General features: G+C 45.3%; 1 protein-coding gene across 6 annotated transcripts in view; it reads left to right on the top strand.

Moving 5' to 3' along the window:
* STXBP5L (syntaxin binding protein 5L) overlaps positions 1-27,086 on the top strand; it is a 252,640-nt gene that overhangs the window by 96,914 nt on the left and 128,640 nt on the right. For all 6 annotated transcript variants that reach the window (XM_068165947.1, XM_068165952.1, XM_068165953.1 and 3 more), the window contains one exon: positions 25,649-25,783. In XM_068165947.1, the coding sequence (XP_068022048.1) occupies positions 25,649-25,783 (135 nt within the window). The remainder of the gene's footprint in view (positions 1-25,648; positions 25,784-27,086) is intronic.

Raw genomic sequence — 27,086 nt, 5'->3', positions numbered from 1 at the left:
AAAATATTTCCTTTTTTATTAAAATCACAGAATCAAGAGACCTCAAAGATCATCGAGTCCAACCTGTCACCACAGACCTCATGACTAAACCATGGCACCAAGTGTCATATCCAATCTCCTCTTGAACACCTCCAGGGATGGCAACTCCACCACCTCCCTGGGCAGTACATTCCAATGACAAATGACTCTCTCAGTGAAGAACTTTCTCCTCACCGCCAACCTAAACTTCCCCTGGCACAGCTTGAGACTGTGTCCTCTTGTTCTGGTGCTGGTTGCCTGGGAGAAGAGACCAGCCCCTTCCTGGCTACAACCTCCCTTCAAGTAGTTGTAGAGAGCAATGAGGTCTCCCCTGAGCCTCCTCTTCTACAGGCTTAGCAACCCCAGCTCCCTCAGCCTCTCCTCACAGGGCTGTGCTCAAGGCCTCTCCCCAGCCTCGTTGCCCTTCTCTGGACACCTTCAAGAGTCTCAATGTCCTTCCTAAACTGAGGGGCCCAGAACTGGACACAGGACTCAAGGTGTGGCCTTACCAGTGCAGAGTACAGGGGCACAATGACTTCCCTGCTCCTGCTGGCTACACTATTCCTAATGCAGGCCAGGATGCCATTGGCCTTCTTGGTCACCTGGGCACACTGCTGGCTCATATTTAGGCGGCTGTCATTCGGCACCCCCAGGTCCCTCTCTGTCTGGGAGCTCTCCAGCCACTCTGACCCCAGCCTGTAGCATTGCATGGGGTTGTTGTGGCCAAAGTGCAAAATAGACATCAAAAGGATAATGGCTTTTAGAAATGCCGTATTTAATTTTGACACGTGCTAGACTTACTACAATTGGAATATTCTGCAGTAGCCTACATTTGGTAAATCTACCTTTCCTTTTTATCCTATAAATTTTCAAATGATTGATGTCTCTTTTTAAATATAGTTGAGAAAGTAGTAGTAGCAACAGATGGCAACATAGCTTCACTGTATTTCTCTTTGGTTTAACTTTTTTATGCTTACCTTCTTGAATGGGATCTGTAATGCAGTCTGAGTTGGTGCCACTGCAGAAAATCATAGAATCAGTAAGGTTGGAAAAGACCTCAGATATCATCAAGTCCAGCCCAATCACCCAATACCTCATGACTAACTAAACCATGGCACCAAGTGCCATATCCTCTCCCCTCTTGAACACCTCCCTGGGCAGCACATTCCAATGGCAAATTACTCTTTTTGTGAAGAACTTTCTCCTTGCCTCCAGCCTAAACCTCCCCTGGCACAGCTTGAAACTGTGTCCTCTTGTTCTGGTGCTGGTTGTCTGGAAGAAGAGACCAACCCCCACCTGGCTACAACCACCCTTCAGGTAGTTGTAGACAGCAATAAGGTCTCCCCGAACCTTCTCTTCTCCAGGCTAAGCCACCCCAGCTCCCTCAGCCTCTCCTCGTAGGGCTTGTGCTCAAGACTTCTCCCCAGCCTCATTGCCCTTCTCTGGACACATGTCTTGGTATCCTTCTTCAATTGAGGGGCCTAAAATTAGAGACAGTACTCAAGTTAGAGACAGTGCTGGGTACGGTGGCAGAATGACGTCCCTGCTCCTGCTGGCCACACTATTCCTGATGCAGGCCAGGATGCCACTGGCCTCCTTGGCCACCTGGGCACACTGCTGGCTCATGATTTGCCCTTAGTGAAGCCATGGTGGCTATCACCGATGTCCTCATTATTTTTCATGTGCCTGAGTAGAGCTGCCAGAAAGGTCTGTCATTTAATCTTTGATAGCTGCTCAGAGAACTCTCAAACCAGCAGACAGGCTTACCATTCTATATGTATATCTTCATTTTATAAACATGTGTACAGGGGTCAGAGTGGCTGGAGAGCAGCCAGGCAGAGAGGGACCTGGGCGTGCTGGTCGATGGTAGGCTGAACATGAGCCTGCAGTGTGCCCAGGCAGCCAAGAGGGCCAATGGCATCCTGGCCTGCATTAAGAACAGTGTGGCCAGCAGGAGCAGGGAGGTCATTGTGCCCCTGTACACTGCACTGGTTAGGCCACACCTTGAGTCCTGTGTCCAGGTCTGGGCCCCTCAGTTTAGGAAGGAGGTTGACTTGCTGGAACGAGTCCAGAGAAGGACAAAGAAGTTGGTGAGGGGTTTGGAGCACAGCCCTGTGAGGAGAGGCTGAGGGAGCTGGGGTTGCTTAGCCTGGAGAGGAGGAGACTCAGGGGTGACCTCATTGCTCTCTACAACTACCTGAAGGGAGGTTGTAAACAGGCAGAGGTTGGTCTCTTCTTCCAGGCAGCCAGCACCAGAACAAGAGGACACAGTCTCAGGCTGCACCAGGGGAGGTTCAGGCTGGAGGTCAGGAGGAAGTTTTACACAGAGAGAGTGATTGCCCATTGGAATGGGCTGCCCAGGGAGGTGGTGGAGTCGCCATCACTGGAGGTGTTCAGGAGGAGACTTGATGGGGTGCTTGGTGCCATGGTTTAGTTGATTAGATGGTGTTGGATGATAGGTTGGATGCGATGATCTTGAAGGTCTCTTCCAACCTGGTCTGGTCTGGTCTGGTCTGGTCTATTCTATTCTATTCTATTCTATTCTATTCTATCCTATCCTATCCTATCCTATCCTATCCTATCCTATCCTATTCTATCCTATTCTATTCTATTCTATGAAAACACATGACAGTATGATGGAGAATTTGGTAAATGTTCTTTCTCTTTCATGGTTGTCAATAAATTACAAGTCAATTCATGTTTTCCTCACATTGGTGCTTTAAGAGGAGGTTAACAGAAAATGATTGATACACTAGATGTGAATTACTTGTAGAGATAAATGCTGTATTTGATAGCACAAGGACCAAAAGAAAAGCCCTGGAAGATGACTTACAAGTGATCACTTTTACTTTCCTCGTATTGCTACAGCTGCACCAGATAAGCTTGACCTCCCCCAGTCCACCCCTGAAATATTCCCTTGAGTTACTGCTTTATTGAAAGTGTTTTGCAGAAAATATTTTGCCAAATACATAAAAGAGTCTGGGGATTTGATCTGAGGCTGTGGCAAGCATCTGAAGTGAAGGTTTCAAAACAAGAGTGTTCTCAACTCTGAAACACCAAAATCACTGTTTCTAGCTACTAGTAGGCTAAATATTGTTCCTATAAATACAGCAGAGCTAAAATGCTTAAAAAGTGAAATCAAGTTTTAACAGCTAATGAAGTAACCATATACATTTGCTGTATGTATATGCATGCAACAAGGCTGGGGAGAGGCCTCGAGCACAAGCTCCATGAGGAGAGGCTGAAGGAGCTGTGATTGTTTAGCCTGGAGAAGAGGAGGCTTTCAGGGGAGACCCCATTGCTGTCTACAACTACCTGAAAGGTGGTTGTAGCCAGGTAGGTGTTGGTCTCTTCTCCCAGGCAACCAGCACCAGAACAAGAGGACACAGTCTCAAGCTGCACCAGGGGAAGTTTAGGCTCAAGGCGAGAAGAAAGTTCTTCACAGAGAGTTGTTAGCCATTGGAATGTGCTGCCCAGGGGGGTGGTGGAGTCACCATCCCTGGAGGTGTTCAAGAGGGGCTTGGATGTGGCACTTGGTGCCATGGTTTAGTTAGTCCTGAGGTGTTGGGTGATAGTTTGGACTTGATGATCTTCGAGGTCTTTTCCAACCTTGTTGATTCTATGAGTGTGCCTGTGGGTGTGTGTGCATACACACAAATGTGTATGAAATCATCATGATAGACCTGTTGAAGTGGATCCAGAGGAGTAACCTGGAATAAATCACACAGGAACACATCCAGGTGGGTTTGGAATGACTCTATAGGTGAATACTCCACAACCTCTCTGGGCAGCACCTTCTGGTTACTCTTCAAAGGAAATTTACAATGAACCTCCTGTGTTCCAGCTTGTGTCTGTTGTGCCTTGCCCTGTCACAGGACACTGCTGAGCAGAATCTGGCCTGCTACATTAGATTTCCAGTCATATATTAAAGCAATGAAGAATGCATATCCATTCTGTTGCAGTAAGTCGTTTGCTTCTTGGAAACCACCCCACCCCTTTCCAGCCCAGCCACATATCAGCTCCGAGCTGAACCCAATGCAGTGATTTCAGATATTTTTCATTGTGTCAGAATAAACTCTGGGCATTATTCCAGTAAATCAGAAATAGAGCTAGTAATGTCAGTGTTGAGATTATCTCATTAAACAGTACATGAGCAGGAAGAGAGGAGAGACTGCAGATTGCAGAAAAACAAGGGCCGTTAATCACAGAGTCACTGTCTGCTGAAGCATAACAAATGAGAACAGCTGGTCTCCAATAAGTCTACATGATTTTAATTGATGGAAGCTGTTAAGAAAAGAAGTGTGTATACATAGGAAAAAATATACACATGTAAAAATGCAATTTTTTTGGGTTTTTTTTACTTTGAAGTCAATTTCACTATTTCATTCTGGTCCTGATTGGAATGGAGTCATTTGAATGAACTTGATCAACACTGATATAAAATAGGCTTTAACTCACCATAGTAAGAACCATAGAATCACAGAATCAACAAGGTTGGAAAAGACCTCAGAGATCATCAAGTCCAACCTATCACCCAACACCTCAGGACTAACTAAAAGATGGATTCAAGTGCCACGTCCAGTCCTCTTTTGAACACCTCCAGGGATGGTGACTCCACCACCTCCCTGGGCAGCACATTCCAATGGCAAATTCCTCTTTCTGGGAAGAACTTTCTCCTCACCTCCAGCCTAAACTTCCCTTGGCACAGCTTGAGACTGTGTCCTCTTGTTAGAATAATAGAATAATAAACCAGGTTGGAAGATACCCTCAAGATCATCGTGTCCAACCCATCAACCAATCCAACCCACCTAAACAACTAACCCATGGCACCAAGCACCCCATCAAGTCTCCTCCTGAACACCTCCAATGATGGTGACTCCACCACCTCCCCAGGCAGCACATTCCAATGGCCAATCACTTTCTCTGTGTATAGAATTTCTTCCTAACATCCAACCTAAACCTCCCCTGGCGTAGCCTGAGACTGTGTCCTCTTGTTCTGGTGCTGGTTGCCTGGGAGAAGAGATCAACATCTACCTGTCTACAACTTCCCTTCAGGTAGTTGTTGAGAGCAATAAGGTCACCCCGAGCCTCCTCTTCTCCAGGCTAAGCAACCCCAGCTCCCTCAACCTCTCCTCACAGGGCTTGTGTTCCAAACCCCTCAGGTGCTGGTGGCCTGGGAGAAGAGACCAACGCCCTCCTGGCTACAACCTCCCTTCAGGTAGTCAGAATGTATATGTTAAAACCAGATTTGTGTGTGTTAAGGCAAGCAGGGGATGAAATACTTGCAGATCTTCAGTTTACTTTTGTAGCAGATATGTAAAGTCAAGCTGTTCAGCAAAAGACAAGTTTCTACCTTTCATCTTTCAGCTAAGTCCCAATTTATTCCTTTGAATCTATGAGATTGGAAAGCAAAACCTACATTTTTCCTTTAGACCTCAAATTTTGTGTGAAAGGATGAGAGGACCTCTACCCTTAGGTGTTGTTTGTTGCTTTTAAAGGCAGCTGCTACAAAAATCAATGAAATAAATCAAAAACATTCTCTTTGGAGGTCGTTTCTTCCAGCCTTTGCTTTTGGGCTTCCTTTTAATGCTACAGAAGTCAGTGGCTCTTCTCATGGTCTGTATTACCCAGCACTGCCACTGTGCTTGATGTTGCAACTTCATTGTTTCCTGACCTTCAAAGAAATTAATGGAGAGCAAGTACTAAGAATAAGATATTGTGATTTCACAAGATGGAATGGAATGGAATGGAATGGAATGGAATGGAATGGAATGGAATGGAATGGAATGGAATGGAATGGAATGGAATGGAATGGAATAGAATAGAATAGAATAGAATAGAATAGAATAGAATAGAATAGAATAGAATAGAATAGAATAGAATAGAATAGAATAGACCAGACCAGGTTGGAAGAGACTTTTGAGATCATCATGTCCAACCTATTATCCAGTACCATCTAATCAACTAACCCATGGCACCAAGCACCCTATCAAGTCTCCTCCTAAACACCTCCAATGAAGCTGACTCCATCGCCTCCCTGGGCAGCACATTCCAAGGGGCAATCACTCTCTCTGTGTAGAATTTCTTCCTAACTTCCACCCTAAACCTCCCTTGGCACAGCTTGAGACTGTGTCCTCTTGTTCTGGTGCTGGTTGCCTGGGAGAAGAGACCAACCTCTGCCTGTCTACAACCTCCCTTCAGGTAATTGTAGAGAGACAAGTTGTAGTAGACAAGAGAAAAATGTGTGTTGCCTTTCCCCTAAAGATGAAAGCAAGAGACTATTTGCCAATCCTCTTCCAGTAATTTGCTCACTTCACTGATTTTTGTGGAACTTGTATTCTAATTTTTGTTACCTAATGACCTTGACAACATCAGAAGCAAATTGGAAGCCAGTGAAAAGTATACTGGTTTCTTTCAGCATCTTTTTCTGTTTAAGGAAGCTAATTTCCTTGTCTTTTTCCCTTGGATTCAAGTCTGCACATTGCAGTGCTGAGACCTGGGATGTTGATCAACAGCCAGCTGAACATGAGCCATCATGTGCCCAGGTGGCCAAGAAGACCAACAGCATTCTGGCCTGTATTAGAAATAATGTGACCAGCAGGAGCAGGAAAGGGATTGTCCCTGTGTACTCTCACTCCTGAGACCACACCTTGAGTACTGGGTTCAGTTTTAGGGCACTCCATACAAGAAAGGCATTGAGGTGTTGGAGCATGCCAGAGAAGGGCAGTGAAGCTGGCGAAGGCTCTGGAGAACAAGTCTTGGGAGGGACAGTTGAGGGAATTTGGGTTGTTTATTCTGGAGAAAAAGAGGTTGAGAGGAGACCTTCTGGCTCTTTACTACTCCTTGAAAAGAGGTTGGGGTGAGGTGGCTATCAAGTGATAGAATGAGAGGAAATGGCCTCAAGTTGCACCAGGGGAGGACCTTTCAGTGGAAATGGCCTCAGGTTGCACCAGGGGTGGACCCTTCACTGCAAGGGTTCTCAAAGAGTAGTTCTTCCAGGCTTGCCCTGGAAGGTGATTGAATCCCCATTCCAGGAGGTGTTTCAAGGAGGCAAACGTGGTGCTGAGTGACATGGTTTAGCATCAGTCTGGTAGAGTTAGATAATGGTTGGATTGGAGGATGTTGAAGGTATTAACAGCTGAAATGAATCTATTATTGTTATGTAATACCAAATATCTAGCCAGGGAGAGTTTGCCACTGTCATTACCACCGATCCTGATTCCACCTGTAAGACATCCCAATCACTTTTCAATCAAAACCTTAAAAGAAAGGTGACAAAATAGGGTGTTAGTTTGATGTGTATTGGCCCAAGAGGAATGAAAGTAATTTCCTGACATCCTCAAGATTCAATTATGAGCAGAACAGACCACAAAGGTCATCAACCATTCAAACACTAGGATGTCAGGAGTCACTTATAAGTTGTTCTGGAGCTCCAGCACTGCTGGCTACCATGATGCAGTGCTGCTTCCATGGCAGATAGCCATTGAGTTACTGAGGGTGTGAATTTACATGCCTGTATCTTGCATTATAGGAAGTTATAGTGCAACTGTAACTGCTTTTCATGTAAAATAGAATAGAATAGAATAGAATAGAATAGAATAGAATAGAATAGAATAGAATAGAATAGAATAGAATAGAATAGAATAGAATAGAATAGAATAGAATAAACCAGGTTGGAAGAGACCTTCAAGATCATCGCGTCCAACCTATCACCCAACACCACCCAATCAACTAACCCATATAACCAAGCACCCTGTCAAGTCTCCTCCTGAACACCTCCAGTGACGGCGACTCCACCACCTCCCCAGGCAGCCCATTCCAATGGGCAATCACTCTCTCTGTGTAAAACTTCCTCCTGACCTCCAGCCTGAACTTCCCCTGGCGCAGCCTGAGACTGTGTCCTCTTGTTCTGGTGCTGGCTGCCTGGGAGAAGAGACCAACCTCTGCCTGTTTACAACCTCGCTTCAGGTAGTTGTAGAGAGCAATAAGGTCACCCCTGAGTCTCCTCCTCTCCAGGCTGTATTGTGGCAGGCTGCTCTAGTTTAAAATCATTGTCCCTTCTCCTAGTGCCACATTCCTTTCTAAACAGTCTCTCCCCAGCTTTTTGGTAGGCCCCCTTCAGGTACAGGAAGGCTGCTATAAGGTCTCCCTGGAGCCTACTCTTCTCCAGGCTGAACAACCTCAAGTCCCATTCTTCACAGGAGAAGTGCTCCAGCCTGCAGATCATCTTTATGGCCCTTCTTTGGACCCGCTCCAGCCGGTCCATGTTTCTCTTCTGTTGAGGGCCCCAGAGCTGGACACAGTAATCCAGGTGAGGTCTCACCAGAGCAGAGAGGCAGAATCACCTCTCTTGACCTGCTGGCCATGCTTCTTTTGATGCAGCCCAGGATGTGGTTTGCCTTCTGGGTTGCAAATGTGCATTGCTGGCTCATGCCTAGATTCTCATCCACCATCCCCAAGTCTTTTTCTGCAGGGCTAATCTCTATCACATCATCCTACTTTAAAGGATTAGTAATCATTCCCAATTTCTAACAATCAGGATGCTTCAGGATGCACCAATATATCCACAGGAAAAAAGCAACTCAGCCAGGGACAAAACCAAAATACAATGACAAAGAAATTTTCAACTTCATTGAGTACTTCCTTGAGTCCTGTGTTCAGTTCTGGGCCCCTCAGTTTAAGAAGGACATTGAGGCTCTCAAACATGTCCAGAGAAGGGCAACGAGGCTGGGGAGAGGTCTGCAGCACAACCCTGTGAGGAGAGGCTGAGGGAGCTGGGGTTGCTTAGCCTGGAGAAGAGGAGGCTCAGGGGAGACCTTGTTCTCTACAATTACCTGAAGGGAGGTTGTAGCCAGGTGGGGGTTGGTCTCTTCTCCCAGGCAACCATCACCAGAACAAGAGGACACAGTCTCAAGTTGTGCCAGGGGAGGCTTAGGCTGCAGGTGAGGAGAAAGTTCTTCCCAGAAAGAGTAATTGGTCATTGGAATGTGCTGCCCAGGGAGGTGGTGGAGTCACCATCCCCGGAAGTGTTCAAGAGGGGATTGGATGTGGCACTGGAAGCCATGGTCTAGTCATGAGGTGTTGGGTGACAGGTTGGACTTGATGATCTCTGAGGTCATTTCCAACCTTGTTGATTCAATGATTCTATGATTTTTTTGTGTGATTTTTTTTCCTCCTTTTTGTATTTCCCTTTCTTATTCATGTAGCTTGTTTATGTATAATACTACACAGAAGAGACACCATGAAAAATGCATCCGTGTTAGACATGTTGAAGGCAGCAGTAGACCACCACCTAGGTGACCTGTCTGAATAATATATAGGAGAATACCTGCATTAGGGCTTTTAGCTTTATTGAAACAACTATGTAAAGTATCTCTCAGTCCTGTTTAAACCTATCTACCTAAAATAAAACTATGCAGTCAATGTATTTTCTTAATATTTTCTTTAAGTAGAATTTATAGCAGTGAGGGAGGTGGGAGGGAATGTCTGTTAGTTATATACAACATATTCACAGATAGCTAGAATATTTTGTTTAGGATGTATTTAAGAGGATACATTCTCAAGCTGCACCAGGGCAGGTTTAGGCTGGATGTTAGGAAGAAGTTCTTCATGCAAAGAGAGATTGGCCATTAGATTGTGCTGCCCAGGGAGGTGGTGGAGTCACCATCACTGGAGGTGTTTAGGAAGAGACTGGATGGGGTGCTTGGTGCCATGGCTGAGTTGATGAGATGGTGTTGGGTGATAGGTTGGACTTGATGACCTCAAAGGTCCTTTCCAATCCGGTTAATTCTATTCTATTCTATTCTATTCTATTCTATTCTATTCTATTCTATTCTATTCTACTCTACTCTACTCTACTCTACTCTACTCTACTCTACTCTACTCTACTCCCTTCCACTCCACTCCACTCCACTCCACTCCACTCCACTCCACTCCACTCCACTCCACTCCACTCCACTCCACTCCACTCCACTCCACCTATCCTATCCTATCCTATCCTATCCTATCCTATCCTATCCTATCCTATCCTATCCTATCCTATCCTATCCTATCCTATCCTATCCCTATCCTATACTGAAATTATAATTTAGGGATAGAATCTTGTTTTGTTGTACTGCAGCATTTCTGGGGTATCTTCCATCACTGAAATTACTTAAATCAAGAGAGAGATCTTGTTGTAAATTATTCTGACCCAAGTGGTAATTAATTTGATGAATCCAATGGCCTGTGTTAAGCAAAGGGGAGGGGTCCCAAATGTTTTCTTCTTCAATTACAATCAACAAGTTAAATTATCACTGTTGCACAAATAATGACCTTAATGAATGTGTGTAGATAAAGTGATATAAGCTGAAGACAAATGAAACTGTTGCATGAACTTGCTTGGGTAAAGTGAATAATCTGAAATCCTGATCTTGAAAAGGATATTGGCAAGCAGATGAACAGCACTAGGAAGTAACTGATACCACTGCTTTGACTCAATACTTCATTCATGTTTCTTTGTCAGGAATGTGTATTGAACTGCCCTATGTAAAGCAATGCATTTTATTCTCTCTCTCTTTAAAACATTGATCTCTACAGAGTACTTTAAAAGGACTAAGCTTAAGTAATGTCTTCAGGTGACCCTCTTGTTTGCAAGTGTTGGTAGTTCAGTCAGGAAATAGACACAGTGGTATGTGGCTGTCAATGGGTCCATGTCCCAGTGGAGGCCAGTGATAAGGGGAGTCCCTCAGGGATCAGTCCTGGGATGAGGCTTGTACAACATCTTTGTGGGTGGCATGGACAGTGGCATTGAGTGCACCCTCAGGAGGTTTGCTGATGACACCAAGCTGTGTGGTGCAGCAGACAGCTGGAGGGAAGGGAGGCCATCCAGAGGGACCTTGACAGGCTGGAGAGGTGGGCACAAGCCAACCTCATGAGCTTCAAGAAGAGCAAGTGCAGGGTCCTGCATCTGGGTCGAGGCAATCCCCGGCACAAATCCAGGCTGGGCAGGGACTGGCTGGAAAGCAGCCCTGAGGAGAGAGACTTGGGGGTCGTGGTGGAGGAGAAGTTCAACATGAGTTCTCAATGTGCACTTGATTCAGACTGGATGTGAGGAGGAAGTTCTTCCCCATGAGAGTGGTGAAGCCCTGGAATGGGTTGTCCAGGGAGGTAGTTGGGGCCCTGTCCCTGGAGGTGTTTAAGAGCAGGCTGGATGAGGCTGTGGCCAGGCTGATCTTGTGTGGGGTGTGCCTGCCCATGGCAGGGGGGCTGGAACTAGATGATCCTTGTGGTCCCTTCCAACCCTGACTGACACTATGATACTATGACTTGCTACACAGTGTTTACTTGCAAATAGTTTGTGGCTTTGATTTGTAACATTGAATTTATTGCTAGATGTGATTCATTGAGCAGTTGTGAACAGAACAGTCACATTCAACTCCTTACTAACTTGATGGAAAACGAAAACTAAACTCTGGTTACTACACATTTCATTAGATATTCTCCACCTACCCAGTTGGGTCACAAAACTGTACTAGTATCATATGCACCACTGTCTTAAAACAACCACTATTTGAGCAGTCTGTGTAACACTCAGTGGGGAAAACCCCAGAGATAGAAATGTTCATGCAGTATTTTGAGGATATAATTGACATAAATAGAATCATTGAATCAATAAGGTTGGGAAACACCTCAGAGATCATGTCCAACCCATCACCCAACACCGCATGATGACTAAACCATGGCTTCAAGTGCCACGTCCAATCCCCTCTTGAACACCTCCGGGGAGGGTGACTCCACCACCTCCCTGGGCAGCACATTCCAATGGCCAATCACTCTTTCTGGGAAGAACTTTCTCCACAACTCCAGCCTAAACTTCCCCTGGCACAGCTCGAGACTGTGTCCTCTTGTTCTGGTGCTGGTTGCCTGGGAGAAGAGACCAACCCCCACCTGGCTACAACCTCCCTTCAGGGAGCTGTAGACAGCAGTAAGGTCTCCCCTGAGCCTCCTCTTCTCCAGGCTAAGCAACCCCAGCTCCCTCAGCCTCTCCTCACAGGGCTGTGCTCCAGACCCCTCCCCAGCTTTGTTGCCCTTCTCTGGACACCTTCCAGCAACTCAACATCTTTCCTAAACTGAGGGGCCCAGCACTGGACACAGGACTCAAGGTGTGGTCTAACCAGTGCAGTGTACAGGAGCAGAATGACTTCCCTGCTCCTGCTGGCCACACTATTTCTGATACAGGTCAGGATGCCATTGGCCTTCTTGGCCACCTGGGCACACTGCTGGCTCACATTCAGCCAGCTTTCAACCAGTACCCACCAGGTCCTTTTCTGTCCTCTTGTATTCCCATATCTCTAAACCAATGCCTTTGTTATGTGGTCACCAGGATCCAGTGCAATGTATGTACAACATGTTTCCATCTTTACTTCACTTTCTTATATAAGTAATTAAAACATAAAATGAGAAGGACTAATTGATTTTAGTTCAAAAGAAATATTGACTGATAATGCTAGCAGAAAATATATGTGAAACAGAAGATATTTTTTTTTTAAGCTAAACTAAATCAGGCTCTTGAGAAAGAAGTGGACCACAAGATTCCACCTCAAACTGTGGTAGTTTTAGGCTATGCCTTTAAAAGTTTAGCTGCAGATTTCAAGCAGAAAAGTAGAAAAATATGAATAAATCACTATTGGGTGTAAAAAGGAAAACAAAGGATTATTCTAAACAAATTAATTGGATAAATGTCTGGGATATGAGAAGCTGTATCATAACAATTATTCACATTTCACTTCCATTCCCATTCCTTTTCTCTTCTGATCTTGGCTGTTATTTCTTTGTGGGGGAGATAATGGTGTTTCTGGGTGGCCTTTAGATAAGCTAACCCACTGCTCTCTCTCTTCTCCTCTCTCTTGGTACAGGGGAATCTAGGAGGTTGGGGTGGTGGGAGGGAGGAGTGGAGCAGCTTCCTGGTCTCTTTTTGACCAGGGGGTTTCCGTGTTGCTTGCTAATTGTAAATACCTGTATAATATTGTAAATCCTGTATATTTTGTACACATTCATTGCATTCCATTGTGGAGTGTAGATCTAGCTTGTAAATACAGCTTCATTTGCTTCTAACTGAGTTAGTCTGGCTAAAGTTAATGCTGGGAGAAACTTCAACCCACCACACAGAGGCAGGTTTGGTTTATTCACTGTCTGCTAGTTATCTACACACATGGAGCTGCTATACACTTTGGGAATGATCTCATGTGGCATGTGGAGAATTTAGTTTGAAAAGAAGTTTTGTGTTATGATATTAGTATTACCAAGACCCTGAAAGGAAAAGCTGTCCAGATGTATTAAGGTGTTATATAGTTCATTTGACTCTTGGTCATGGCAGTTAACAATTTAAAGCATTTCCTGTACTCTTATCTCAGGCCCTGAGGCTGTGCATACACATCAAGTACATTAAAACAAAAATTCAAGTTAAGCATTGGAAATCCTAATAACAGAGCTCATCTTGGATCTCTGCCTTCCTAGGACTTCCTAGTATATAATCACTCCAACTGTTACCATTGCTATGCACAGACCCAGCTCACATCTATCTGGAGAACTACACAGCCATCTGCTGTGAACACATCATGTGCTACAGATGGCAGACTGCATGAATTGCTGCTATTGTGCATGTCTTTTACATGTCTTGCAGAGCTGATGAGCTCCAAATTTATATATAGTCCAGGGAAAAGAGGAAATACTTCCAGAGCTAAATAGCTCATCATCCTTTGCTTGATCTGCTGGAGACTATTTGTTTTCTTCATTGCTTATACCTTTAGACTGCACTGGTTAGGCCACACCTTGAGTCCTGTGTCCAGTTCTGGGTCCCTCAGTTTAGGAAAGATGTTGAGTTGCTGGAAGGTGTCCAGAGAAGGACAACAAAGTTGGTGATGGGTTTGGAGCACAGCCCTATGAGGAGAGGCTGAGGGAGCTGGGGTTGCTTAGCCTGGAGAGGAGGAGGCTCAGAGGAGACCTTATTGCTGTCTACAACTACCTGAAGGGAGGTTGTAGCCAGGTGGGGGCTGGTCTCTTCTCCCAGGCAACCAGCACCAGAACAAGAGGACACAGTCTCAAGCTGTGCCAGGGGAGGTTCAGGCTGGATGTTAGGAAGAAATTCTACACAGAGAGAGTGATTGGCCATTGGAATGGGCTGCCCAGTGAGGTGGTGGAGTCACCATCATTGGAGGTGTTTAGGAGGAGATTGATAGGGTGCTTGGTTGCATGGTTTAGTTGATTAGATGGTGTTGGATGATAGGTTGGACACAGTGATCTTGGGGGTCTCTTCCAACCTGGTCTGCTCTGGTCCTATTCTATTCTATTCTATTCTATTCTATTCTATTCTATTCTATTCTATTCTATTCTATTCTATTCTATTCTATTCTGGCATTTCAGGTCAGCTGCAAATTACTTTGCTTGAATATCTGTCTAAGTCTTCTTGTGTGCATTTCATGACTTAAAGCAATAATCTCAGCTATAACATTCCCTTGTGAACTGACAGAAAAGCAACCCTACTCTTTCTAGGAATACTGGCAAGCCAGAAGCTGCCACACAAAGTCTTCTTTCAGCCCCTGGAGAAGGAGGGACACTAGATGAACCTGATGTTCTTTGTATGTCAGTGAAGACTTTTTGTATTACCAAAAGATTAAGAGAGTTGTAATACCAAAAGTTTAAGAGAGTAGTGAGGGGGGAAAAAAGGACTTGGGTTGAAATAATATGCTTGCTGATAGAGGGAGAAGGAGACATGACACAAAGTCGTGAGGCATTTTCAGCAGCTGTAGTTTTTGTTACTGGGGAGAAGAAACCACACAGAAGTCAAGAAAGGGAAGGTCTTATTTACTGGGTTACTCTGTTGTGAATATTCATTGAGGGGTACACAGGCCACAGATTCATCTCTAAAAATGAGTAGCTATGAAAGAGAACATGGCAGAGCATCAGCTAGTCATTGGCTAGTAAGAGGCAGGATGGCGATGCCAAGGGAATTGCTTGTGGTAATGACCATCTGAAGTAAGAAACCTAAATTAGTGGAGAGTACTGAAAGGACCAGAGGATGCTGGAGGAAATTACCTGAGTTGGGAGGGGAGTAATAATCATTCTAACATCACTTCTGACATGCATAAATTTCTTGTGAAGGTGATCAACTTTCCCAGCAGTGGAACTCACCCATGCTGAGACAGTACACTGCAAAGTTGAGTGTAGGAGAGCAGCTGTAACTTAGAAGTCACCAAGAGCTGAGAGAAGGCTGGGCCAGGACCACAGCTGCCATGCCTTGCAGCTACTGGCCTTGCTTCCTATCAGCTACTCATGTTTCCCTGTTCTCAAGTCATGGGCTGACAGCATGGCCCCACAGCAAACTCCTGGCCAAGCTGTCAGCCCATGGCTTGGACAGCAGCACTCTCTGCTGGGTTAGGAACTGGCTGGAGGGCCAGGTCCAGAGAGTGGTGGTGAATGGTGCCACATCCATCTGGCAGCCAGGCACTAGTGGTGTCCCCTAGGGATCAGTGTTGGGCTCCATCCTGTTCAGTGTCTTTATTGATGGTCAGGATGAGGGAATTGAGTCAGTGAATTTGCAGATAACACCAAGCTGGGAGCAGATGTTGATCTGTTAGAGGGTTGAAGGGCTCCGCAGAGGGACCTTGCCAGGTTGGAGAGATGGGCAGAGTCCAAGATGATGGCATTCAACAAGTCCGAGTGCTGGGTGCTGCACTTTGGCCACAACAACCCCATGCAGCGCTACAGGCTGGGGTCAGAGTGGCTGGAGAGCAGGCAGACAGAAAGGGACCAGGGGGTACTGGTTGACAGCTGGATGAACATGAGCCTGCAGTGTGCCCAGGTGGCCAAGAAGGCCAATGGCATCCTGGCCTGCATCAGAAAGAGTGTGGCCAGCAGGAGCAAGGAAGTCATGGTGCCCAGGGAGGTGGTGGAGTCACCATACCTGGGGGTGTTCAAGAGGGGACTGGATGTAGCACTTGAAGCCATGGTTTAGTAGTCATGAGGTGTTGGGTGATAGGTTGGACTTGATGATCTGAGGTCTTTTCCAACCTTATTGATTCTGTGAGTCTATGATAATGCTCCTTCCTGTTTTGCATTCCTCTTCTCCAGTGACTGTGTGAGATTTCCATCTTTTCTGACAGCCTGGCCAGAGTTGTTTATTGTAGTAGGATTGGGAGGGGGAGTTCAAGTTTGTTTAAGTTTCATTTTTGTAGGAACTTTGTAGAAAGTGAACCCTTCTGCCAGGCAGTACTGGACACAGTGCAGTTCTATGCTGCTCCATATTTAACATTACCTTTATGAGGGAAATGGCATACTATAAATTTAGCTGCAGCTTTGATACCAAGCAATGAGCAACTAAATAATTAAATTGGAAAAACTGTTCATCATTTTGAGCAAAATGCAATATATTCTTCCTGTCCTTTCCACAGCTTTCTCCACTCTCTTCTGGGAACAGTGTTGCATAACAAAAAATAGGGAAAAAAAATAATAGCAAAGCAGAAACAGAAGGAAGTGCTCTAAAAAATAGACTTTAGAATCACAGAATAAGTCAGGGTTGAGGGACCACAAGGATCATCTAGTTCCAACCCCCCTGCCATGGGCAGGGACACCTCACACTAGATCAGGCTGGACAGAGCCTCATCCAGCCTGCTCTTAAACACCTCCAGGGACAGGGCCTCAACCACCTCCCTGGACAACCCATTCCAGGGCTTCACCACTCTCATGCTGAAGAACCTCCTCCTCACCTCCAGCCTGAATCTCCCTACCTCCAGCTTCATTCCATTCCCCCTAGTCCTATCACTACCTGAGATCCTGAGGAGTCCCTCCCCAGCCTTCTTGTAGGCCCCCTTCAGATACTGGGAGGTAATATGGTTACTGTAATAAATGTTATTTTAAGCCACCTGAGAGTTTTCACTAGCATTTCAGAGAATGCAGCAGTCCAAACTATTTTTGACATTGCAGTATCCTACTTATATGCAGTGAAGGGTTTTTTTTGGCCAGAGTTGTTATGCTCAGGAGTGGTGTGACTCTCTGAAAAACATACCTTTCAAGATTGGCTACCCAGAAAATATTTCCTTCTAAAGTGAGGCTGAAATTTTTCTTTATGCTGTTTGTCTCTTTTATTTCTTACATAATATTATAAATGCCTTCTGGACTTTTGCTTAATACATTTTGGGTTGTTTATTTTTGTCCCCTGTTGCTTTAGTTTAAATTACATTTCATATCTCATTTTCTGCTTTGAATACATTGGAAAACTGATACAACATCTCAGGCCATTCTGCCAGCATAGGACACCATTTTTGTATCACTCCCATGTGTTTTACTATTTCTTACAATGAAAATGAGATTCATATTGTGATTTGCTGCTAAGAATGTATAGAAAGCCAAAGAAGTGGGATAGTGTAATTTAAGGAGAATCATAGAATCAATAAGGGTGGAAAAGACCTCAGAGATCATCAAGTCCAGCCTGTCACCCAACACCTCATGACTACTAAACCATGGCTCCAAGTGCCATGTCCAGTCCCCTCTTGAACACCTCCAGGGATGGTGACTCCACCACCTCCCTGGGCAGCACATTCCAATGGCTAACAACTCTCTCTGGGAAGAACTTTCTCCTCACCTCCAGCCTAAACCTCCCCTGGCACAGCTTGAGACTATGTCCTCTTGTTCTGGTGCTGGTTGCCTGGGAGAAGAGACCAAGCCCCACCTGGCTACAACCTACCTTTAGGTAGTTGTAGAGAGCAATGAGGTCTCCCCTGAGCCTCCTCTTCTCCAGGCTAAGCAACCCCAGCTCCCTCAAGTCTCTTCATGGGGCTTGTTCTCAAGACCTCTCCCCAGCTTTGTTGCCCTTTTCTGGACACGTTCTGGCTGACTTTCTATTAAGTGATGAACCTGGGGCAAATAATCCACTCTCCATTTAACTGGGTCCCATGTTAACTTCAATCCAATCGACAATCTGATTCAATTTTGGCAGAAGCACTTCACACTAGCATAAATCACTAACCCCCCTAGCTTCTTAAGAAGAGAAATAGCCTTTCTTTCTCTTGGACTAATTGACTGTTATTTGTGAAGGCATCAAAGGACATCTTGATTTGCTTGTGGGATATATTACTAACAGAGGGATACCTTTCATCCACAGTGAAAACTACAATATGAGACTTTATTGTTTTCTCTTGAAGAAATCATTATGTAATTTCACTGCTTACTTGAAATGGAGGAAGATGTTCATTAAAAATCTGAGTCTTGCCTCAAAGCTTTCAAGCCTCAAAGTCAAGTTAATGTTTTCTGTAAAAGTGAAAATTCAGTAATAGAAAAAGCAGTTTGCATTTCATTTCCATAATGTACAAGCAAAATACTTCAGAGCAGTGAATAGCTTTCTGGGAGTGTGAGAATCATATGGCTTTGTTTGATGAAGCCTAACAATGTATTAGACTTGGGGGTGCTGGTGGAGGAGTAGCTCAACATGAGTTCTCAGTGTGCACTTGCAGCCCAGAAAGCCAATCAGATCCTGGGCTGCATCAGAAGTGTGGCCAGCAGGGCAAGGGAGGTGATTCTCCCCCTCTGCTCAGCTCTGCTGAGACCCCACCTGGAGTACTGCCTCCAGTTCTGGAGCCCCTATCACAAGAGGGATCTGGAGGTGCTGGAAGGTGTCCAGAGAAGGGCCAGGAGGATGATCAGAGGGCTGGAGCACCTCTCCTATGAGGACAGACTGAAGGAGTTGGGGCTGTTCAGTCTGGAGAAGAGAAGGCTCCCAGGTGACCTCATTGTGGCCCTCCAGTATCTGAAGGGGGCTCCAAGAAGGCTGGGGAGGGACTGCTCAGGATCTCAGACAGTGATGGGACTAGGGGGAATGGAATGAAGCTGGAGGTGGGGAGATTGAGGCTGGAGGTGAGGAGGAAGTTCTTCCCCATGAGAGTGGTGAAGCCCTGGAATGGGTTGTCCAGGCAGGTGGTTGAGGCCCCATCCCTGGAGGTGTTTAATCCCAGGCTGGATGAGGCTGTGGCCAGGCTGATCTAGAGTGGGGTGTCCCTGCCCATGGCAGGGAGGTTAGAACTAGATGATCCTTGTAGTCCCTTCCAACCCTGATTGATACTATGATACTATGAAAATGCCTAAAATATGCCTAGGCTCTGATAGGTTTCTTACCTATCTGGATTGCCTTTAAGGGAATAGCATTTTCCTACAAGCTCACATCCTGCAAAGATGATGTTTGATAATGTGTAGTGAATGTTTGGGTAAAAAATGAAGGCTCATGGGAGGGTAGTTGACATTGTGGAAGAAAGAACATGCAGAATCCTTTGTTATTATTATTGAATCATAGATTTATTTTGGTTGGAAAAGATCTTTAATATCATCGAGTCCAACCATTACCTAACTCTAGCAAGGCTGGTGCTAAGCCATACCCCTCAGTGCCATATCCCTGCCTCTTCGCACCTTCCTTCAGGGATGGGGATTCAACCACCTCCTTGGGGAGCCTCTTTCCAGGCTTGTAAACCCTTTCAGTGAAGAAGTTTTTTCTGATATCCAACTTCTCTCTCCCCTGGTACAACCTGGGGCCATTTCCTCTCATCCTGTCTATCAGAACAAAAATTGAATTATCTAAGAGAAAGTTGCTGAGTTTAAGAAAAGCAGAAAATTAGTGATAATTGTCTTCATTCTTTAGCAAGACCTAATTATCTTCTGCATCTTGGTACCATTTATCCAGGCTCAGTAGTTACTGGTTGCTGCTATTTCAGAAAGGAAGAAATCAAGCCTAGTAACTGATGGCCAATAGTTAGTACTTCAGTCTGAATTTTCTTTTCCTGTAGGATCTTGCTCTTGAAACATTATCCTCTCAAAATGTTTAAAGTAACCTGTGCCAGGGGAAGTTTAGGCTCGAGGTGAGGACAAAGCTCTTCACTGAAAGAGTTGTTAGCCATTGGAATGTGCTGCCCAGGGAGGTGGTGGAGTCACCATCCCTGGAGGTGTTCAAGAGGGGATTGAACGTGGCACTTGGTGCCATGGTTTAGTCATGAGGTCTGTGGTGACAGGTTGGACTTGATGATCTTTGAGGTCTCTTCCAACCTTGGTGATTCTGTGATTCTGTGAAATGGAGGACATGCAGTAGCTGGGACATTAGACACCCATTTAGTCTGATGGTTGTTGTGGCAATACATGCTGGAGATCATAACCTAGGAGCAAAATTTAAACAGGGAAAAAAAAGCAGGCCAGAGCAGCCTCATGTTCTCTGAGGTGATTATGAGACTTCATTTGTCATCAGGCTCTTGGACTCAGTGTTGCACTTTGGAGACCAATATTTCTGCACTACACTGTGCTGGCTTGTGAATGGATTTATCAGAGGACTGGAAATTAGTATGATCCTAGGTGGACTTGAAACTGGTTTTGTCTGGTGGCACAGAATTTGGAGTAGCAGCATTCAAATCAACTAAGATTCACTTTGTAGCACATGAGTTGTCAGTCACTAGACAGGACACATTTCCAACACATTCAATGTCACAAACATTTCCCTATAACTTAAGAGTTTCAAACAAGCCAAGTCCTAAATGAACAGCAGTGTGAAATGGTAAAAACAGTGAGGTTTTTGCATGGGCTGGGATCTAACAGGGGATACATATGCTTTGGAGTGATACAGTGAAAGGAAATGCCCTCAGGTGGCATCAAGGAAGGTTTAGGTTGGGCAGTAGAGGAAAGCTCTTGAGTAAATGGATTCTCAAAGACTGGAATAGGCTCTGCAGGGAGGTGGTTGAATCCCCATCCCTGGAGGTGCTTCACAGAGGCAGAGGTGTGGTGCTGAGGGACATGGTTTAGCACCAAACGTGGAAGAGTTAGATAAATAGTTGGACTGAATGATCATAAAGGTCTTTGCCAACCACAATGATTCTATGATTCTAAAGAAAATTCAAGCCAGTACAGAGAGACAAGAAGTAATAAATTTTTATTCTTTTTAAAGGACTAAATATTAATCTACCCACAGTGTAGCATGGGTACATCTGAGGAGAAAGCAAAAGAAATGGGATTGCTTAATTTAAAGAGAATCATAGAATCAATAAGGTTGGAAAAGACCTCAGAGATCATCAAGTCCAACCTATCACCCAGCACCTCAGGACTAACTAAACCATGGCTTCAAGTGCCACATTCAATCCCTTTTTGAACACCTCCAGGAGTGGTGACTCCACCAACTCCCTGGGCAGCACATTCCAATGGCCAATTACTCTTTCAGTGAAGAACTTTCTCCTCACCTCAAGCCTAAACCTCCCCTGGCACAGCTTGAGACTGTGTCCCCTTGTTCTGGTCCTGGTTGCCTGGGAGAAGAGACCAATCCCCACCTGGCTACAACCTCCCTTCAGGTAGATGTAGACAGCAATAAGGTCTCCCCTGAGCCTCCTCTTCTCCAGGCTAAGCGACCCCAGCTCCCTCAGCCTCTCCCCATAGGGCTTGTGCTTGAGTCCTCTCCCCAGCCTCATTGCCCTTCTCTGCACACGTTCAAGTGTCTCAATATCCTTCTTAAACTGAGTGGCCTAGAACTGGACACAGTACTCAAAGTGTGGTCTAACCAGTGCTGAGTACAGGGGCAGAATGACTTCCCTGCTCCTGCTAAGAGAAGGATCAGGAAAGATATGAAAACCAACTTCACATTGGTAGAAGGGCAAATAGGTCTTTACATCTGTTATAAAGAGAACCATAAAGCCAACATCTTTAACTCCAGTGAAGGCAGGTAGCATACACCTTCTGCAGTTCTTTTCTGTCAGATCTTTATTGATCTGATTGTACCTACTATGTAAGTACTATGTTGCTGCCTGAAGGCATTTTCATTTATGCATACTAAGCTTTAATTCCCATTCTTGAAGCAGCTGCCTTGAAAAACTTCATTCTCTTTCCTCTAAAGGCACTGAAATTCTTGCCAAAATTAGCCAAAGGTCAGATTTAGTCCTGTGCAGATGTACAGAACAAATCCTGTGTCGTACTGCAGTCTCATTGAATCAACAAAACAAGATTTCAGTGAAGGGTAAGCCTTATTCTGGATTCATGGTTCTGTAATAATTTCCCCCATGAAGGCTTCAGCTGTGTTCAATTGAGTGTGATACACAAAGCCAAAAAAAAAACCCTGCATTTTGCTCACTCTAGTGAATTCAGCATTAAATGTTCTAACACATGATTAGATATGTGAAAAACTGCACAATTATCCAAGCACTGTGTAGAATCTATCCAGAATCTCAACATTTGTTGAGAGTGCCTTACAGAAAACAGTTACAGGGTGCAGAGAAGGGCAACAAAGCTGGTGAAGAGTCTGTAGAACAGGCTTTGTGAGGAGCAGCTGAGGGAACTGGAGTTGTTTAGTGTGGAGAAAAGGCGGCTGAGGGGAGACCTTCTGGCTCTCTACAACTCCATGCACTGCTACAGGCTGGGGTCAGAGTGGCTGGAGAGCAGCCAGGCAGAGACGGACCTGGGGGTGCTGGTTGATGGTAGGATGAACATGAGCCTGCAGTGTGCCCAGGCGGCCAGGAGGGCCAATGGCATCCTGGCCTGCATTAAGAATAGTGTAGCCAGCAGGAGCAGGGAGGTCATTCTGCCCCTGTACACTGCACTGGTTAGGCCACACCTTGAGTCCTGTGTCCAGTTCTGGGCCACTCAGTTTAGGAAGGAGGTTGACTTGCTGGAACGAGTCCAGAGAAGGACAACGAAGTTGGTGAGGGGCTTGGAACACAGCCCTGTGAGGAGAGGCTGAGGGAGCTGGGGCTGCTTAGCCTGGAGAGGAGGATACTCAGGGGTGACCTTATTGCTCTCTACAACTACCTGAAGGGGGGTTGTAAACAGGCAGAAGTTGGTCTCTTCTTCCAGGCAGCCAGCACCAGAACAAGAGGACACAGTCTCAGGCTGCGCCAGGGGAAGTTCAGGCTGGAGGTCAGGAGGAAGTTTTACACAGAGAGAGTGATTGCCCATTGGAATGTGCTGCTCGGGGAGGTGGTGGAGTCACCATCACTGGAGGTGTTCAGGAGGAGACTTGACAGGGTGCTTGGTTGCATGGTTTAGTTGATTAGGTGGTGTTGGATGATAGGTTGGACGCGTTGATCTTGAAGGTCTCTTCCAACCTGGTCTGGTCTATTCTATCCTATCCTATCCTATCCTATCCTATCCTATCCTATCCTATCCTATCCTATCCTATCCTATCCTATCCTATCCTATCCTATCCTATTCTATTCTATTCTATTCTAACTCCCTGGAAGGAGGTTGGAGCAAGGTGGGTTTGGTCTCCTCTCCCTAGTAATAAGTGACAGGACAAGAGGAAATGGCCTCAAGTTGCACCAGGGGAGGTTTAGGTTTGGTATTAGAAGAAACTCCTTGACTGAAAGGGTTCTCAAACACTTGAACAGGCTTCCCAGGGAGAAATGAATCCCCATCCCTGGAGGGGTTTCAGTGAATCAGAGATGTGGTGCTGAGGGACATGTTTTAGCGCCAGCCATGGTAGAATTAGTTCATGGTTGGACTCAATGATCTTAAAAGTCATAGTATCATAGTATCATTCAGGGTTGGAAGGGAGCACAAGGATCATCTAGTTCCAACCCCCCTGCCATGGGCAGGGACACCCCACACTAGATCATCCTGGCCACAGCCTCAGCCAGCCTGCTCTTAAACACCTCCAGGGACGGGGCCTGAACCACCTCCCTGGACAACCCATTCCAGGGCTTCACCACTCTCATGGGGAAGAACCTCCTCTTCACCTCCAGCCTCAATCTCCCCACCTCCAGCTTCATTCCATTCCCCCTAGTCCTATCACTACCTGAGATCCTGAGCAGTCCCTCCCCAGCCTTCCTGTAGCCCCCTTCAGATACTGGAAGGCCGCAATTAGGTCACCTGGGAGCCTTCTCTTCTCCAGACTGAACAGCCCCAACTCCTTCAGTCTGTCCTCACAGGAGAGGTGCTCCAGCCCTCTGCTCATCCTTGTGGCCATTCTCTGGACACGTTCCAGCACCTCCACATCCCTCTTGTAATAGGGGCTCCAGAACTGGAGTCAGTACTCCAGGCAGGGTCTCAGCAGAGCTGAGCAGAGGGGGAGGATCACCTCCCTTGACCTGCTAGTTTCCAACTGAAATGATTCTATGATTACAGAGAGTATGGGAAGTGTCTGTAAATATTGAACAATTCCTTTAATTCAAAGGGTAGCAAATGTACTACTCAGAGGTAGTATGACTGAATATGACACTGGAAGATAGCCAGCGTCCCTCTCACTCCTCTGTAATTAGTTCAGAAAGATTGCTGTGCTATCAGGATGAACAATTCAGGTGTGTATGTCCTTAAATAATGTTCAGACATCTGTGGGGGAGGAAGGTATTAAGGGTAAAATGCATAGCTGCAAATCAAATGTGCATACAAAAGCCAGGAACAGCCCACATGTGGAACTCAATAATAAATATAATAACACCTGGCATACCAAGCAAAATACCTGCTTTTAGTCAAAATTCATGAGTCTATAGCATAAGATCAGGTTAAAGCTCAACCTGGAGGTAGCCTGCACTGAATTATACTTTAGTAGCATATTTTTAGATCTCATATAGGTTTCCTTTTGCTTGACTGCATTTCACATCTACATAAAATCTACAGTGTGAAGGAAACCTGGATCTGCTCATTCATCACCTGTGAAAACAACTCCACATTATCATGAGGAATTGTCATGACATCTTCACAAGCTAATACAGCACTAGCTCATCGTGCTGTGGGGAAAATATGCATGTGGGAATCAGTGAGTCTATGATATAATACTTAAACACGCTTGGTAATGCTCCTGTCTAGTGCCCTCCTCTCCCAGATCAACAATAAAGTGAATGTTTCCTAGTGTGAATCATGGTGTCACACCATTGTACAACACATTAATTCTGCTGATGTCCATTAACTCTGTTTGCTGAACTGGAAAATTGCATATTCCAGGAAAGGATATAAAACAAGGTCTTAGTTGAGAGTCTTGGATGATAACATAGTGCAATTCACATACTTGTGGAGATAATGTGACTTAGTCCAGTGCTCGAGCCATGACTCCTGTCCCTAGTATAGGCAGGTAAAATGACCTTGCTTTCTTTCATCTTCTCTTGTAAGATTTTTCTGGAGATGGCTCCCCAAAACCTTCACATTCTTCAGGATGCTGAGCCTGCTAGGCAAGCATTTCTCAGGTTATAAAATGGAAAGAACAATTATTTCTTACAGAATCATAGTATCAGTCAGGGTTGGAAGGGACCACAAGGATCATCTAGTTCCAACCCCCCTGCCATGGGCAGGGACACCCCACACTAGATCAGCCTGGCCAGAGCCTCATCCAGCCTGCGCTTAAACACCTCCAGGGATGGGGCCTCAACCACCTCCCTGGACAACCCATTCCAGGGCTTCACCACTCTCATGCTGAAGAACCTCCTCCTCACATCCAGTCTGAATCTCCCCACTTCCAGCTTCATTCCATTCCCCCTAGTCCTATCACTCCCTGAGATCCTGAGCAGTCCCTCCCCAGCCTTCTTGTAGGTCCCCTTCAGATACTGGAAGGCCACAATTAGGTCTGGGAGCCTTCTCTTCTCCAGACTGAAAGAGTGTTCCAAAAATATGGTAAGCACAGTATTCAGTCACTTCTTTTGTTTTTCCTTTCCAGGATTACTTACTGCCATCTGCCTTTCCAGAGTAAATGGCTTTATGTTGGAACAGAGAGAGGAAATACACACATTGTAAATATCGAGTCCTTCATTCTTTCCGGATATGTTATCATGTGGAACAAGGCAATAGAACTGTAAGTGCAGGCTTCTTTGCATATGTCTCTGTGGTGATTTTCATAGCTGTCTTAAGCTTTAATTTCAGGAATTATTTGTTTTGACTAATATTAGCATGCATGTGCAGCATTAACTGTTTTGTACAGGACCTTAGATGTTGATGACGGAGTTCGGAATCAATACGGACGACCAATATGATCAAAGTATTCTTCAGTTTAATTAAGGAACCTGTACAGCTTATATAGACTCACAGAGCACAGTTTGCATAGCTTCATTGGTTTCCCACAATGGTCCACACATCCTATTGTTATACATTATTGGTTAAATGAAGAATATCACACGAGGTTGTTGATCGATGTGTGCATCCTGTTATTCCAAGATAAATCTCTGTGTCTACAGCATGGAATGGAATGGAATGGAATGGAATGGAATGGAATGGAATGGAATGGAGTAGAATAGAATAGAATAGAATAGAATAGAATAGAATAGAATAGAATAGAATAGAATAGAATAGAATAGAATAGAATAGAATAGAATAGAATAGAATAGAATAGAATAGAATAGAATAGAATAGAAACAGAAACCAGGCTGGAAGAGACCTTCAAGATCATCGCATCCAACCCATCAACCAACACCATCTAATCGACTAAACCATGCAACCAAGCACCCTATCAAGTCTCCTCCTAAACACCTCCAGTGATGGTGACTCCACCACCTCCCTGGGCAGCTCATTCCAATGGCCAATCTCTCTATCTCTATGAAGAATTTTTTCCTAACATCCAGTCTGACCCTCCCCTGACATAGCTTGAGACTGTGTCCTCTTGTTCTGGTGCTTTTTTGCTGGGAGAAGACACGAGCCCTCGCCTGTCTACAGCCTCCCTTCAGGTAGTTGTAGAGAGCAATAAGGTCTCCCCTGAGCCTCCTCCTCTCCAGGCTAAGCAACCCCAGCTCTCTCAGCCTCTCCTCATAGGACTTGTGTTCCAAACCCCTCCCCAGCTTTGTTTCCCTTCTCTGGACACCTTCCAGCAACTCAGCATCTTTCCTAAACTGAGGGGCCCAGAACTAGACTCATCAAAATCTAGTGAATGGGTAAGAAATGTATTGAGTGTCTGTTAAATGACTCTTTTATGACAAGCTAACACAGAGGCCTGTGTGTGGGGATGAAATGGAAGGAGACTTACATAAAAGTCTAATGAGATAAATCTGTGCTTCCTGTGAGTAAAAGCCTCTTACTCTGCTGTTTCCACTGTGAAGTTCCAGCATGAGGATCTGCTGTGAGCATACTCACAGTACCACAGTATCATCAATGTTGGAAGAGACCTC

Source organism: Melanerpes formicivorus, unplaced genomic scaffold, assembly GCF_026170545.1.
Source record: "Melanerpes formicivorus ecotype bairdi unplaced genomic scaffold, bMelFor1.0.p_v2 SCAF_95, whole genome shotgun sequence".
Lineage (NCBI taxonomy): Eukaryota > Metazoa > Chordata > Aves > Piciformes > Picidae > Melanerpes > Melanerpes formicivorus.
Note: the sequence above shows the minus strand (reverse complement) of the source record. Positions and strands in the feature narration are given on the sequence as shown.